The sequence below is a fragment of the Struthio camelus genome, chromosome Z, assembly GCF_040807025.1.
Source record: "Struthio camelus isolate bStrCam1 chromosome Z, bStrCam1.hap1, whole genome shotgun sequence".
NCBI classification, from domain to species: domain Eukaryota; kingdom Metazoa; phylum Chordata; class Aves; order Struthioniformes; family Struthionidae; genus Struthio; species Struthio camelus.
This window is the reverse complement of record NC_090982.1, coordinates 77,925,468-77,940,920: the sequence shown is the minus strand read 5'-3', so window position 1 is coordinate 77,940,920 and position 15,453 is coordinate 77,925,468. Positions and strand designations below refer to the sequence as shown.

The following is a 15,453-nucleotide window of genomic DNA, read 5'->3' as shown; positions in this document are numbered from 1 at the left end:
GTTTTTTTCAGCTCGGGAGCATAAATAACTCCGATGGACGGTGACCTTGGAGAGAGGCGCTATCTGCAGGGACAGCTTCTGCAAGAGGCCACACGTTTGGCGCGGGGGGCTGCGGCTCCGAGCCGTGCCTCTGCCCGCAGGGCAGCTTTCCTGCATGCTGGGGGGCCTCGTTGGCCCCCACCTCTGGCACCGCAGTCACAGCTGCTCCTGCTGTCTAGCACAGACGCTGCTGGCCTTCAGTGGCCACATCAGGAAGCTGAAGCTCAGACTTCCCTTGAACAACCCCCAAGAGACCATCCTGGAGCTCCTCCACCACCTCTCCATGACCTACCACACTGCAAGTGCAGCTTTCCAGCCCATTTTGGCACTCATGGTCCCACATCTCCACCTGGATGCTGTTTCCCTACAGCCAGAAACACTCCCAGAGCCAAGTCACCCAGCCCAGACCCTACTGACTCCCTCTGGTTGCATCAGAGGAGGAAATCAAATGCGCCCAACGTTTCTTCTCCACCAGCCCACATCGGCAGTCACTCTCTTTTGTTTTCTCCTAGGTGCTTATGAATACATTAATTAGCCAATGCTCTATTCCACAGGGCCAACTTGTGCTTAATCCCTTGTGTCTTCTCTCCTACCCTCCTTTTTTTAAAGTCTGGGAAGTACATACGGCAAGACTAGAGAAAAGCAGACATGGGGGCCTGTCTGCCACAAAGCCCCAGGTTTGGGGCTCCACCAACTGAACCAGAAGGTCCCAGAGAAACCCGAGCCCGCTAACGTGCAGGTGTTTATTCTCCTGCAGTGCTTCCCCCCACGCCCCAGCTTCCCTCGTGCCATGCTTATGGACGACATCCACGTGCCCGGGCAGCGCACATCCTGCTCTGGCAGATGGGCTTCGACACATTTTCCTTCCGAATCACGATCCCAGCACAATTCCTCCTTATGTTTGCAGTCTGTAGCTGAGGCCACAACTTGGTCAATCCAGGCTCTTGCAGGTTTTTCAACCCCCTCTGTAACAGGCAAGTTTGTACCTCAGTCTCTCAGTTATTTTCCTTAAGGAACTATAGGCCAAAGCACACTTTTCTTGAGACTGACCTCTCCAAGCCCTTCTCTTGTCAGTCTGGAGTACTTCCTAGTTCACTCTTCATCTTAGCTTCGTCACTTCATTTTTCCTCTCCCCCCTCTCACATCTTAGCCTGCAGACCCCAACCGCTTCCTTCCTTCTCGCGGGAGATGGAGCCTGCCAAAGACTCGGCTAACGCAGTCGTGGGACCTTCCTGACCCCAAATGAGCTGCACCAAACACTGGGCAGGAGCAGGGGCACCTTTACCTTAGCCCAGTGCCACAGTGAGGGGCTCAGAGTTGTGCAGTGCAGTTGGCATAGCCCCCCCAGGGATAGATCCTGACACCGCTGTCTCCCTTGGCTAACGCAGCCCTGGTGCAGCGTGTTGGTACAGCAGGACCTAAGAGCTGCATGCTTCAGCCAAAAACATTCCTGGGCTCCAAATGACAGCAACTGAGTGAAACACCAAGATACAAAGCACAGGTAGAAGCAATGATCTGACAACCCTCAGCTTCATCAGCTTGTCTAGCTCTGCCACAGCTCCCCGGAGCAGGGAATGCAGAGCTGGCGCCTCTCGGTACAGCAGTGTAGCCTGTGACGACTTCAAAGGGCAAAGATATTTCTCTCCGGAGCAGGGAGCCTGCAGGCTCACAGCAGCTCCAGGCAACACCAAGGCCACGATCATCATTGCAATGGTTCACTCTGAATTGCTTAAGGAGGAAGGTCACAGAAAAACATATATAAATTAAATAGATCTGAGGCTTTTATTAGCAACTTTCAAAGCAACTTTGTTCCATTTCAGTCCTTTGGGAACCCAGCTTTATCCAAGAGTAATTCTGAGTCTTGGAGAAGCCATTAAGGCTTCCTGTCACCCTGGTGCAGGCAGGGAGATTTCAGCAGGTATGTGGTGATGGGGAGACGGACTGGGTTAGCTGGAGAGATCCTGGCTTGTGGTCCGGAGGTAATCCTGTATGTTTCTAGCAAGAGATTCATTGTGCGGGAAGCTGGCCTGCTTCAGACATGAAAGCAAGTACAAAGGGTAGGGCCTGAAAGAAAAGAGGGTATTGCAGCAGTAAGGACAGCAGCATTCCTTTGCCACAGTCTTACTAGTAAGCTCACTCCTCATACACTACAGAGACTCCTCAACTCTGCCCCCAGCCTTTGCTCTCCCATTTGCTATTGCAGAGGTGGGCTGACTTTGGCTCCTTGTCAGTTCTTATGTGCCCCAGAGCCCTGCAGAGCCACAGCCTGGCTAAGCACTGAATATCAGAGCAGAAGTGGGGTGAAAGCAACTCAGACGCCTTCGTGCTGCAGTTCCAGGCTGGCAAGGGCTGAGCTAGATAAACCGTGCACACAGTTTAAAACACAAGCTGAGGGCTGTGGAACCCTCTTGGGTGCCCAGCAGTGATCCCACCCACCTCACTACACACCTTCCCAGCCTCTCCTGCCGCTCATCTTCCTCAGAGAGGCTCTCTGAGAGCTTCTGCCAGCGAGTGGCAGCCTCCTGCTTTCGGTTCAGTTCCCACAGGACCTGAACCAGGTAGGAGGCAGCAGCAGGGTCACCTGCAAGACATGAAGAGTAAATTAAGCCCTTAGCAAGGGAGGAGCAGGTCCCTGGCACTGCTGTGGATTGTAGGGTGTTGCAAGAGCTGTTTAGAAGCCAGACCAGGGAGCTGAGCATGAGAAGAGGAGGCGTCCTGGGGAAGAGACCTTTCAGGCTACCTCACAGGCTCTAATTAACCCTGGGGCTGGCAGCCAGACTGGCAGCCAGGACAGATGGCATCAGCCCTGCGGTATAGCCAGCCACTGCTCTGTTTAGACATGGGTCAGGGTTTGCCTTGTAAGCAGGTCTGCACCCCCAAAGCAAGGCCCTGGCTGGGTGGCGGGAAAGCCTTAGTCAGGACTGCGATGGGCCATCAGAGAGAAGTTCTTACTATGATGATCTCACCAAACCTCGCAGACCCACAGTGACGGTGCTGCTATAGCATCCAACAGCTGAGGTTGGCTCAGGTGCCAGGGGATCACCTCTGCAAGCAGCTCTGGCCATGTCTTAGCTGTCCTCAGGACAAATGCAGCTCCCTGTTCTGCTCCCCTCTCCCAACATGCCTCAGCCTCTGGGCTGCCAGGTAAGGACACCCAGCTTCCTAGGATGAAATAAGATTCCAGCTATCCAGCTCCTCCTTTCTGGAAAACCAGTATCTCTCTGGGAGAAAGCTGGCTGCACTAGGCTTGGGTGCAGGAAGAGGAGAGACTTCCACGCTGTCTCAGGGTACCAGCAGAGAGAAAGGTCAGCCTTCAGAGGAAAATAGTTTTGCTCTGCTTCTCCGGGGCAATGAGCTGAGCAGGCCCCAGAGGAGTATCTCAAGCATGCAGCATTGCCAGCAGCCTGGCCACAGTCCGTCATTTGAATTTGTGATCTAGAACACGAGACCTTTCTACTGAAAATAGCAAAGGAAAACTTGTGGCTATTCTCTCTGTCCCTCATCAAAATGAGCCTCTTACCTGGTGAGATCTGCAAACCATGCTGGAAATCCAGCAAGGCTTCCCTATGCCTCCCCAGCTCCAGGAACTGGCTGCCTCGCCCAACGAGAGAAAGCAACCTGATCTTCTGGAGAAGCTTCACTTCTGGTAGGAGACTCTCTGGCATAGAAAGACAAAGACAAATACACCTGGAGACAGCATCCTCCGACATTCCCTCCCCCATCCTAGCAAACTAAACCAGGTTAGCAGTCAAGATAAACCAAACATTTGCCTGGCCTGTTCATCTTCCAACTGCCCTGCTCCACAACCAGCCTGTGACCAAGCTCAGCCTCTCTGCTTGTTGCCAGGCACATCCCAAAATGATGCCAATAGCGCTGCAAGAGACTGTCAAGGAACAGGGGATCTTCTAGGAGAGGACAGGCCAGGAGGTGGTAGAGGCAAGAACAAAGAACACCAAGCACCTTATGTGGCTATGACTTAACAGTAACCTCAGCAACAGCCTGACCTTTGCTCGGCTGCCCATCTGCAGAGGTGCAGGCTGGGCGCTTTCACGCTCTCTCGGCAGTCCCATAACTGGAATAAAGGCTGCTCTCAGCCTCTGCATGCAAACACTGCCAAGAGACCAAAGGCTCTGGGCCAGCGTTGCTGCAGATCTCCTTCCTGCTCAAAGCCTGCAAGCACAAGGAAGGAAAGGCTAAGCCATGCCTGTTGCAAAAGACTGGTGCACAAGGTGTCCATAGCACCTCCAAGGCAAGAATTAAATTTGCCATGGAAGACAAAGAGGAGCGGAGGGAAATCCTTAAAAGACTAGGAACAGCACAACTGATTCAAATCTATACCCTGGCACCCGAATTCAAGAAGCTTTCCAGTTCACAGCCCGCTTAACTGTCACCTAGCACACGGGGAAGAAGGCAGGGCTGGGGGAAACCCTTCTCTGACCAAACCAGCTGGTCCCTTCAGAGGTTCCAGTGTGGCATGAAGCTCAGCACAGCGCAACAGGCACCTCCTGCCAGAGGTGACAATGGGCCTGGAGCCTTGCTTCTTTTCCCACCACTGCCAGAAACACCAGATCCAGACACAGCCAGGCCTCGAGCAGGTCTCAGCTGCGCAGTGTCATACCTGTTGTTTCAACACCCGACCCATAAAGCTGGACTCGTAAGAGATCGCCAAGGCACCTGAGGGAGGGAGGACAGAGGAACTTCAGTGCTGTCCTTGGGCTGCAAGCAGTCACGCCAGCTGCCACAGCAAGGTGCACTCTGCTCTGGCCCGTCAGCCACTGCTGCCCCAGCATCTAGCGAGCTGCTGGCTAGGCCCCTTCTTGCAGTGCACCTTCATCACCTGCTGAACTGCATTATGGCCTCCTTGTTCTTGGCCAGCTTGGCCCAGGCCCAGCCCTGGTGCAGGTATGCAGCTGTTCTCCACACAAGGCAGCACAGACTCTCCCTCTTCTGGGACAGGGGACCACTAGCCAATTCTGTCCCTGGTGATGGGCGCTCTGGCCTCTCCTCAAATTCCAGCGTCTGTGGGATCAGGTCAGCTGTCCGGCTCACAACCTCCTCACACACAGTTATGGCATCCTGATGCCTCCCGGCCTGCTCCAGAGCAGATGCTGCTTCCAAGAACACCTCAGGTATCCTGGGCAGAGCTGATCCACCATCCAGAGGCACCTGGGGAAGACAAGCGACGGCAGTGCTCAGACATAGAACTGCACGACTCCCAGCCAAGCAGAGTGGCCCCATGCTTACTGGGGATCCAGAGCTGCCACCCAGCAAAGCTCAGACCCACTCCGATAGAAACTGGAGCCTGTTGGAAGCAGAAGCTGTGGAGCAGCAATGGCTCAGCAGAGCCAGAAAGGCAAACCCTAGTCCTGAAGTGAAGGCCATCCAGAACTGGGCCAACAACTACTCCCTGAAGATAAGGGGAAACTGTTTCTCCGGGCAGTAGTACCAAGCAGTCTCTGGTGTGAATCCCAAGGCAGATGTGCCATGGGTCAGAGGTGCCAGCCCGCAGCTCCCACTGCCCCCTTGGCAGCTCCCAGCTTATTTCCTTTATTTCTCAAGCTAGACAGTGAAACTGGTCCAGGTGTGAAGTCTGATACCAGTCCTTCAGGTGGGTATCCGAATCTCACCTCCCAAGGCGCCAGGGAAACTTTTCAAGATACCTACCTGCTGCTGCAGCCCATCCTGGAGCAGAGCCAGAAAATCCAAGTAATGTTCCACAGCAGCAGCCACCCTGCAACAGGGACAGGACACACGGTAGAAGGAGCAGGGGACCCCAATAAGTGCCAGCAGCCAGGTGGAACCTGAATTGCCAGCCTGCAGGCACTCCCCACACTGCAATCACTCTGTCCGTGCTGCCCACAACTAACAGACCTACAACAGCAATACCGACTGGACAATATCCAGGAGCACAGAGAAAACTGCAGATCCCAAAGGGGCAGCATCTTGTGAGCAGACAAGAGGCAGCTCTGTTACCTCCCATCCTGGAGACACCTCTGTGCCAGCAGGTACTTCACTTCGGAAGGGGGGCGATGGCGGAAGAGAGAAGCTAGCGCTGGTGTGTGGACAAGGTGCTCTGTTTGGATTAGACTACAGGGAGTAGTGGAAGCAGCTGCTGGAGAGCTTCTTTCCAGAGCCTGCAAAACAGGAACAGAAACCGTAGTAGATACACTACTGGTCAAATCCCAAGCAGTTGCAATGATTTGCTATTTCTGGACTCCAGAGATGCATCCAGCCAAGCAGAAGTACTACACCACACCTATGCTGTTCTCACTCACTAGGGCACAGCCACCTCCAGGAAAAGGAAGGGCAAGATCACAACAGAGACAGGCAGACTTTTGCTCCCCACATATAATCAGGAGATCTCTAAGAGCACACAGAACCTTTCAGTTCAAGATGCTCTGAGCTGCACGGAACAGCATCTCCCATCACAGCCACAGGCCTAGTTAGACCAGATCTTGTGCTATTAGCAGTGAGAGAGATCTCTCATGGCTGTGTTTGTGTTACGGGACTTCAAAAAGGCTTAAGAGCTAACTCGGTGTTTACTGCTCTTCCCAGGCAGGACAAGGCTGCCGCAGCTAATGCACACCCTCTCACAGCCACAGCATGCCTTTTAAAGGCTCCTTTACTAGAGACTTTAAGAGGCTAATGTTCTCCAACACTGAAGTGTAACCTCTGCTCAGCCAACAGTTGGGTGCTAAGCAGCAGTTCCTGACCAAGCTGGGCTCCCCTGTTCCCACTGCTGAAGCCAGAGGAGACACTGCTGACGGTAGTACCACGGCTGGATCACCGTCTTCCACTTTGGGAACCTCTTCAGGCTAAAACAGCCCCTCAGAAGGCATGAATCTCAAAAATCAACCCTGAGGCCACCCCACTGCACAACTGCAGGCAGCAGACAAACCTCGTATAGCACAGCCAGGGTCTGCAGCTCTGCGTCTGTCTCCCCCAGCTCACGGTACACTGCTGCAGCGTGGGACAAGGCAGGAAGGCACTGGAAGTCCACCTGGAGGGCCCGTTTCAGGTGCTGAAGGGCTGTCTGAGGCTTGCCCTAGGAAAATGAGGGGAGTTGCACGTTGCAAAGACATCCTGCTCACATCTTTACTGTTTGCTGGGATCCAGATCCCCACCTTGCTTGCTTCTCCGATAAGCCCCACTAAGCAAGGGCAGTATGCATGCACAGGCTACCCCAGCAACCCACCAAACCTTCTCCATGCCCTCAAGCTCCTTCAGAGCTCGCCTTACTGCTGCAGGGCAGCACGCATATTATCAAGCTGCAGCACTTTAGCCATCAAAGGCAACTCTTCTTGGACGGAGTTTGAGTTTCTCCTCTCTCTGAAGCAACCCTTTGTGCTCAGGGAAAATCCCTCTTTGGATTTTGCAGCTGCCCAAGGAGACCGGGGCCACAAGGGTACCGTGCTCAAGACACTGCCCTCCCGCTGCAGCCCTGACCACACAGAGGCACTGTGGAGGTTAGCCTGACGCTCCCCTCCCAGCTCTCAGGCTGTTTCCCCTCTCTGTGCTGGCAGGGGAGAGGCCTGGCTGTTACCATTCGCTGAGCGCAGCGGCCGAGGCAGGTGTAGATCTGAGCCAGGACCCTCTTGGAGCAGAATCCGCCAGCAGCTTCTTGCAGGAGGGAGAGGGCGCCTGGGAGGTTCCCAGCCTCCAGCTCCTGCAGCCCTACAACAGACCCAACATCTCAGCTCTGCGGCTCCACTCCCCACACAGCCTGGCCCCTAAACAAGGCTCTGTAGACACCCCATCCTGCAAACCCCCCCAAAGGGAGCAGGCCCACAGCTCAGGCTGTGCTATGCCCAACCCACCCTTTTCTTCCCAACTGTCCCATGCCTGGATCCCTCCACAACCAGCAACACAGGGCAGGATCGGCCCAAGCTTCCATCTTTTGCTCAACACTACTGAAAGAGAACAAGCTGCTCTATGTAAGCGTCTAATGGAAAGAAGGGCAGCCTCCAAGCCCTGAATACCAAGATGCCCACCTTTTCCGAGGCAGAGGTAGGTGCTGGGCAGGCCCAGGTGCATATACATGCACAGCAGAAATAGTGCAGGTGAGGAAGCACGCACAGAAAAAACATTTTTTTCCAGTACATCTGGGCCATTACCTAGCAGGATGCTCTAGGATATTAATTCAAAAATATTTACTGTGATTGCTGTTTGCTTCTCTTTCAACCCCTGCTTCAAGCTTCCCTCTGAAAACACCCTCAACGTGCCTAAGTCACATCCATATTCTCATCTGCTGCCTCTTTGCTGAAAGTGCTATTACCACCCTAGAGGCTTTTGAGAGGTTTGTGCATGAGAAGCTCCAACTTTCCCCACTCAAAGGAAAGGAAACTGAACACAGTGAGGCAGTGCTGGCTGCCCCAGGAGCTGCAGGTGCTATCAAGACAGCAAGCAAGCAAGCAGTGTGACTGGGATGGATCTCATCTCTGACTCTTGAGCTCTATCCCCTGCTGCCATACCAGGCTGAGAGGCTGCACAACAGCTTCACTTGGCTCTTGCAGCACTATAATCCAGCAGGAGCAGCATGCCTGCAACAAGGCAGGCACCAGAGGACAGACAGAAGAAAAGAAAATCCTCATAGGCCCCCCACCAGCCTTCCAGCTTTACCAAGATCAGTGCTGAGCCCAGGCACCTACCTAAAGCCAAACACAGGCAGAAGAAGCCCTGTGGCAATGCAGAGGCTTAGCTAGGGAAAAAGCAGAGAAGCTCTTTGGATATCAAATGGCAAGTCTGAGACCCATAGACCCAAAGGCTCAGCTTGGGTCATTTCCCAAGGGAATCCCAAGGGCTGACTTGGTTGGGAAGAACAACCAGGATAACGGCAGGGAGAGGGGTCCTGGGACAGGAGGGCAGGGGGAGGCTACAGCAGGGACGACGGTCCCTTCTGCACAAACCCTGCAGGAAGGCGGCTGCAGTGCACAGGATCTCCTTCAAGTCTTCGGCGCTCTGTACGAGGGACACAGAGGACCCCTCGGCAGGTACCTTCCATGCTTTGAGCAGAGAGAGGAGTTCGTTCTTCCCTCCGCTGCAGGGAGCTCTCCCTGCGTCCTGCAAGCACAGAGAGACAGAGAGCAGGGAATACTGAAGGGAGCGTTGATCCTGAGGCAAAGGGAAGCAGAGGGGCACTGAGCTCCTCGACAGCATGCTCTGTCCTGGGGAGCTATGTCCTACCATGCCCTCACTCTAACTACAACCTGGTTTGGGGAATAACTCCTTCCTGGTGCTGGGCAGCAGCTCCCACCTGACAGTGGGAGGTACACCTTCGGGACTTCCAGCAAGGCAGATTCAAGTGCTGCCTGAGGGCTTTTGAAAAGGGACCCCTCGGCGACCTGGTGCTCCTGATCAGTAGGAAAGGTTCCTCTAAGTCACACTGTTCACAGCTTATTCCCTGCAGAGGCTGCAGCTCTGTTTGCAGCCCCCTTCCAGCATGCCTGAGTCACCTGGCTGGCGCCTTGCTGCCCTGGGCCCTGGCAGGCAGGAGCTATTCTGGGACCCATTAATGCACTGCGGGCCATTAGGTTAAGCTGGGATGCCAGGGACAGGATTACTCATGCTAAGTGGGAAGCACTGATGGGTTCAGGTCTCCAAATGCCACAGCAGCATTTTGGAGAGAGGGTTTTATGGCAAATACAGTATTTATGCCAGCTCTGCACCCTTTTACCAAACCTGCAAGTATTTATTTTGGTCTGCAGATATAGCTGGGGCACACACTGAGACTACTTGGAAACTCCCTAGTGGCAACAGTAAAGAAAAAATACAAGCCCCTCAGCAATGGGCTGGATAGGTCTCCTGACGTTAGCAAGCAATTCAGATGCTGTCCCTTTAAGGCTGACTCAGGTCCAGCCGGACAATTCATCCCCAGCATGGCTTGGCGCTAAACTTTTGAGCCACCCAGAAAAACATCAAGCACCAGCTGTGGAGGAGATCAGGCTGCAAAATCAGCAGGAGGGGAGGAACAGCTGGCTTAACGATCCCCCAAGGCTAAGGGAAGACACCTATCATACACGCAGGAGGCACTGCACTGTTGCAGGGATGGTAACAGCATGCAGATGCTCTGACACGGGACAGTGTAGGAAGCTAGAAGCTGCACAGCATCCTCCTGCTGCCTGGTTACCTCAGCATTGCTCAGGAGCCGGAAGAGGCCGATGATACTTCCCAGGCGGTTGGCTGCCAGCCACCACGCTCCTTGCAGGGCGCCCAGCCGATGCAAAGGCGCCTGAAGTTCTTCAACAGTCACCTCCTGCAGCACTTTCTGCCACAGCTCCTCAGTGCTGAGATCCTGCCCAGAGGCCCCACAAGCCTCCAGAACTAGTAAAGAAACAGCCATGAGGCAACAGGTCAGTGCCCTGTAACAGATATCCTCCCAAGAGTGGGAGGAAGCCTCAAGCAAACAGAGGCTCTTCCTAGCGAGGGATGGAACAGGGCTACAGGGCTTGCCCAGCTTCACCTGGCTACAGGAGCAGCACAGAAACCAGAGCTCTCATATTAATGAGGTAACCCACAGCAGACAACACACCGTTCAGAGCCATGACTCCAGCTTTGTTGACTCCTCCTAAGGTCACTAGCCCAAGAACAAGCAAGCGCTAACACTGCGGATCTCTCTCTGACTCAGAGTCTACTTCAGTGAGTTCCCTTTGAACCCAGGGCATCATAATTAACAAAAACTTTGCTAGAAACTTGGCATTTTATGCCTCAAAACTCTTTTGTTTCCTTTAAAACCTTTGGCCCATCCCCACGGGCTGCAACATGCACATATTATCCATGGCCTCACGCTGCTCCATGCTCCTGCCGTTCCCTACAGAGCCAGCCTTTCTTTTTCACAGTCCTCCCTCCCCTGGCCAGTCACCCGACATATTTAAAATAGAGAATGTTCTTCTTACCCCTGAGGAGCCCCTGGTGTATTCCTTCTGCTTCTCCACTGATGGCACAGTTAGATGCTCCCATAGCAAAAAGCAGGGAGTTGTAGAGGACAGTAAGCTCCAGAGGCAAGGTGGCGAGGGCAGCTGGCAGCCCTGTAATCAAAGCCAACATAAGAATTAATTGAGCTAGGTGTGTGGCTAGAGAAAACCCTACAACCATCCACGCTAAGGCTTCATCACCCTGCTTTGCGACAAAAGAATATTCCTGCCAAGGTTTTTGTGGTGGTGGTGGTGGTGAGATTTTACAGTTCAGAGACCGCACTACCCACAGTGGGAGCAGATGTCACCTCTCCAGGTGCCGATACTACTGATACCATCCTTGGTGTCTTTCCAACCAGCATGCTATCTAGGTCCTGCAGTCCTCCAGGACAGAGAGGCCTTCCAGCCCTTCCAACAGGGCATCAGTAGAACGTGCTCTTCCCAATACAGGTCCGTCCTTCCGCAGAGGTTTCCCATGTTCTGTCTCCCCAGCTGCAGCCACAGGACAACCCAAATGCTGGGCTGCTCTGCTCTTATTGCCTAACTGCTCCCTATAGTATCTTTCTCCGATCAGGTTTCCTCTATAGTAGCACTGCCGCCGGGAATCCCTTTTCTGGCATCTCGGTGCAGTGGGGTGACAAGCAACCCCATCCAGCAGCTTCTAGGCTGCTGCCATTCCTTCCCTGCCTCTTTTCTTCCAGAAACCCCAAAGCTCAACCACAACCCCTGACAAAAGGATTAGGTACAGGTCAGGGCTGGGCCTTCACCCCTCCCAAGGCGCAGCTCAGCTTATGGCAGCAGGGAAAAATTTCACTTCCGTCTCTTCAGAGATTTGTTTCAAACATCAGGATATCAGAGCTGCGGCCAGGCAAACATCAGTATCCAGGCCCGGGACTTCCACCCCCGGCACGCTTCGGCTCTGGGAGGGGAGGGGAGAGGAGGGAAGGCAACCGGCCGGGCCTGCCACTCACCCCGCATCCGCAAGAGCAGTTCCCCAAAGGCGCCTCGCTGCTGCCGCGCCGCCGCTCCGCCGGGCCCCGCGCAGCGCGCGGCCTGCAAGGGACACACTCACCCGCCGGGCCGGCACCGGGGCCGGCCCGGGCCACCGCCACCCCCCACCCCGCGTCAAGGCCCGGCGCCGGCGGGCAGGCCGAGGCCGAGCCCCAGGCGTTCCCACGGCAAGCGGTGCTGGAAGCCCCGGCGCTCCCGGAAAACGGCGACCCCCTCGCACCCGCCAGCGCCCGGCCAGGGCCTCGCTCTCGGCCGCCCAGGCGCGGAGGCAGCCGGGCTCGGGGGCCTCCCCGCACCGCCGCCGCTTCATGGCGGCCGCCGCTCTCCTCCCGCCTTCCCGCCTGCCGCTGATTGGCTGGCGCCCGCCGCGGCGCCGCTGCTATTGGCCCCAAGGGCAGGCGGGAAGCGGCGGTCGCTAAGGCAACGGCCAAGCGCGCGGCAGGAGCGGGCGGGGCTTGCCGCCGTCCCGCCGCGAAGGCGGTGGCCGAGAGGGGCCGAAAGGCCGCGCTCGGCGAAGCCGCGAGGCCGGCAGGGCAGCGGCCGGCAGCGGGGCCCGGGCGCCGCGGGCCCCCCCAACCTCCCGAAATGAAGTCCGTGCGCTCCGGCTCTCACGTTTTATTTGCAGCGATGAGGTTGTGCAGTCGTACAGAACCGGAGCGACCGCCGCGGCGCAGGGCTTCGCGCCCCGCTCCAGCCTGGCGGGCAGGAGCAAGGCGGCAGCTAGCCTCCACGCGAAAAAGCTAATCTTCCCCACCACCTATTAACCAATGATTTAACAATTAAAATAATAATAGTAATAATAATAAAATCTAAAGCTCACGGGCCTTCCTCGAGGTGCTTCATGCACACCACGCGTAGCTCGGCCTCACAACACCCCTGTGAGGTAGGTCGGCGTTATCCCAACGCGGCAGCCGGCGAACGGAGGCGAACGACTCGCACGCGGAGCGGAAAGCAAAGACGGGGACTCCCAGCTTCCCAGGCCCTCTCCTCGACGCGCCAGCCCCGCCGGGTCAAGGGCGCAGCAGCAGCGTGGAGGCGACGCCGTCAGATGAAGGAGTGCTGCCAACTTGCCCAGTATTTACTTATTTATTTAAGGAAAAGAAAGGCTCTACTTGCCAGCAGAGACTCAAGAACCACTTCCACCTTCTGGGTTGAGTTGCTGACGGGGGAATGAAAGCGTTAACCAGATACGCAGTGATGCCCAGGAGAGCTTAGCACCTTTATAGCGCTTTGCAGGCAGAGCTCTCAAGTTGCTTTCAAGAACTGGGTCCTTCCCCCTTTTTTCCCAACTCAGGGTTACTGAGGCACAGAGAGGTTGATAAAATAAAAAACAATCTTACTCCGATCCAGGCAGTGAGTCAAGTCGGCCACAGGAAGAGAGAGCAGCTTTCCCAAGCCCACGCCTGTTCCTTGAATGCTGCCCACGCTGCTCCCCAAGGGCAAGGGGAGACAGGTACGCTAAAAACATGACTATTCCCTGGAGTAAAAAAACGGTCTGAAACATTCAGGGAAGAATAAACAGAGATGGGATGAAGAGAAGGACATGCAAACAGATGCTAATTGCTGGGAACTGAAGCACACCAAGTTTGACTTGTCTGAAGCAGTGTCATCTCTTGGCGTTGCCCCACAGGCAGCAGCTCCACGCCAGCCCCACGCCAGGCAGCTGCCCGGGGATCAGGGCAGGGACAGGCTCCAAAGAAGCCCAACCTTTCACAGTGGTAGTGGGTTTCTGTTGACATTTTCCAGGCAGCGCAAGCTAGACACAAACGATTCCACCGCTCCCCCATGCCAGGACCAAGATACATACTGTCCCACTCCTGGCCTGGCACCAGGGAAGGATCTCAGGGGAGGTTTCCTCCTGCATAGACAGACAGGGCCCTCCTCGGTGCTGGGCAGGAGCCACTGCTGAGGAGCGCGCACACAATGCTCACAGAAGCAAGAAGAGCAGCAACAGTCAGAAACCTCAGGATGGAAACCCCTCTGCCGAGCGCACTGAGGGTGCCACCTCTCATGTCACATTTACATAAAGGACACACCGACGAGAAACCAACCCCTTGGAGCATCTGCCTCCAGGGCTGGTTTGGCTCTGAACTGTGCCACCACTAGAGATAAGCATGAGACTGGATTCTACCCGCGAGTCCTGGCCTCCTCTAATCCTGCCTTCCCCACTCACCTCCAAGGGCATCCAGCCTGCATTTGCTCAGGGAGCAGCGTGACCCTCCTCCTGGCGGGTGCCTGCGCTGGGGAGGTGGCTGCTAGCAGGCAGGGAAGGGAGGCCAGGACTGCGTTAGATTGTGCAGCTCTCACTAGGGTGCTTCAGTCCCAAGGGAGAACCAGCAGGTTCTGGTGACAACCTGAATGGGGGAATGCAAGACAGAGCCTTCTCCCCTGCACCCCAGGTTTACTAAAGTGGCTAGGAGCTGGTTTGGCCCCAGGGGCACCTTCCACTGTACGCTCCTTGGGGTTTTAAAATCAACAAGCACAGCCACTTCTGTTTTCATATCAGCAGCATGTCATGCTTCCAAGGTCATCAAGCCTTGCACAAACATTAACTTTGTCATCCTCAGCACACTCAGAAGAACAGCAGTCAAACGTTCAGCTTGAGCTCAGTTCAGGGCTGCCTGGTAAAGACTAAAAATGTCAATGAAAGAAAGCAAGAGCATCTCCAGCCCTTGGACAGTTTGCCTTCTTGGATCTAAATTCTTTGGTGTAGCAGCTAGGCTCCCTTGGCAGAGTAGCTAGCACAATAAGTGGCCAGTCCTATCTCCTTGGCACGACTGCAGTAGTAACAAATCCAGCTGAAGTAAGAACCTGTGTCCCTAGACCCCTATGATGGCATCAAGGGAACAAGATTTCCGTATTTCTGGAGAGGAGATGTAGGCATCAATAGGCAGAACGATGTGTCTGAAGTCCCCAAAGAGGCCTGCAGCTTTTCAGCCTGGGCTCAGATCTACTAGAACATGACATGGCTAAAAAATAGTGCTAATTTTGACTTTGAGAGGCAGAATTTGTATTCTGCAGTGGGGACTCAACACTGCCTAATAAGTCTTCAACACTGCCTAATAAGTCTCTGGTGACATATGGGTGCACGTTTTATGGAGCTGGAGCTTTGTTCTCTGCTCTGCCCCAGCCTCCCTGGGCTGTGAGCCCACGGCCCAGCCAGGAACGTGGAGGGGCGACGTCTCCAGGGGGAGAACGGAGACCCGGGAAGAGGATGCCCGTGTGCTTGCTGAGCGCTCTGACCACACAGAAAGGGCGCAGAAAGGTTCAGCAGCATGACAGCAGCCCCTGAAAGAGGAACTAGTCCCAGAGATGGGAGAGAACACAGCCCAAGGGCCTAGGTGGCAGCAGCAGGAATGTCACGGGCCAGCATCACAGTATTAGCGATCATAAGGATTTCTGCCAGCACAAATACATTCAGGCAGCAAGCTCCTGACCACGTTGTGAGCTTACTATAAGACCTATTTGGGCCGCAGCCTTGGGGGTTAGCAAC

General features: G+C 55.0%; 1 protein-coding gene across 3 annotated transcripts; it reads right to left on the bottom strand.

Moving 5' to 3' along the window:
- Positions 1 to 1,798: 1,798 nt before the first annotated feature.
- LOC104150900 (FA complementation group G) lies at positions 1,799 to 12,710 on the bottom strand. 3 transcript variants are annotated; one of them, XM_068926583.1, is made up of 14 exons: positions 12,573 to 12,710; positions 11,921 to 12,002; positions 10,932 to 11,063; positions 10,166 to 10,359; positions 8,946 to 9,099; positions 7,583 to 7,713; positions 6,938 to 7,084; positions 6,013 to 6,173; positions 5,704 to 5,770; positions 4,877 to 5,205; positions 4,658 to 4,713; positions 3,560 to 3,697; positions 2,476 to 2,620; positions 1,799 to 2,103 (listed from the first exon to the last, which is right to left on the bottom strand). In XM_068926583.1, exons 2-14 carry the CDS (start codon positions 11,925 to 11,927, stop codon positions 1,986 to 1,988), a joined length of 1,779 nt encoding a protein of 592 aa, XP_068782684.1. In that variant the 5' UTR covers positions 11,928 to 12,002; positions 12,573 to 12,710; the 3' UTR covers positions 1,799 to 1,985. The 3 variants fall into 3 exon arrangements, with proteins under 3 accessions (XP_068782684.1, XP_068782681.1, XP_068782683.1); XM_068926580.1 differs by lacking the exon at positions 12,573 to 12,710 and adding an exon at positions 12,181 to 12,274; XM_068926582.1 differs by lacking the exon at positions 12,573 to 12,710 and adding an exon at positions 12,181 to 12,274 and having other exon boundaries at positions 2,488 to 2,620.
- Positions 12,711 to 15,453: the final 2,743 nt, after the last annotated feature.

Coding starts and splice junctions, on each gene's coding strand:
- LOC104150900 (XM_068926580.1), bottom strand. CDS start 12,270: ATGAAGCGGCGGCGGTGCGGGGAGGCCCCCGAGCCCGGCTGCCTCCGC. Junction 3,698..4,657: donor GTCGGGTGTTGAAACAACAG/GTATGACACTGC, acceptor TTTCTATGCCAG/AGAGTCTCCTACCAGAAGTG. Junction 2,104..2,475: donor CTGGGAAGGTGTGTAGTGAG/GTGGGTGGGATC, acceptor CTTTTCTTTCAG/GCCCTACCCTTTGTACTTGC.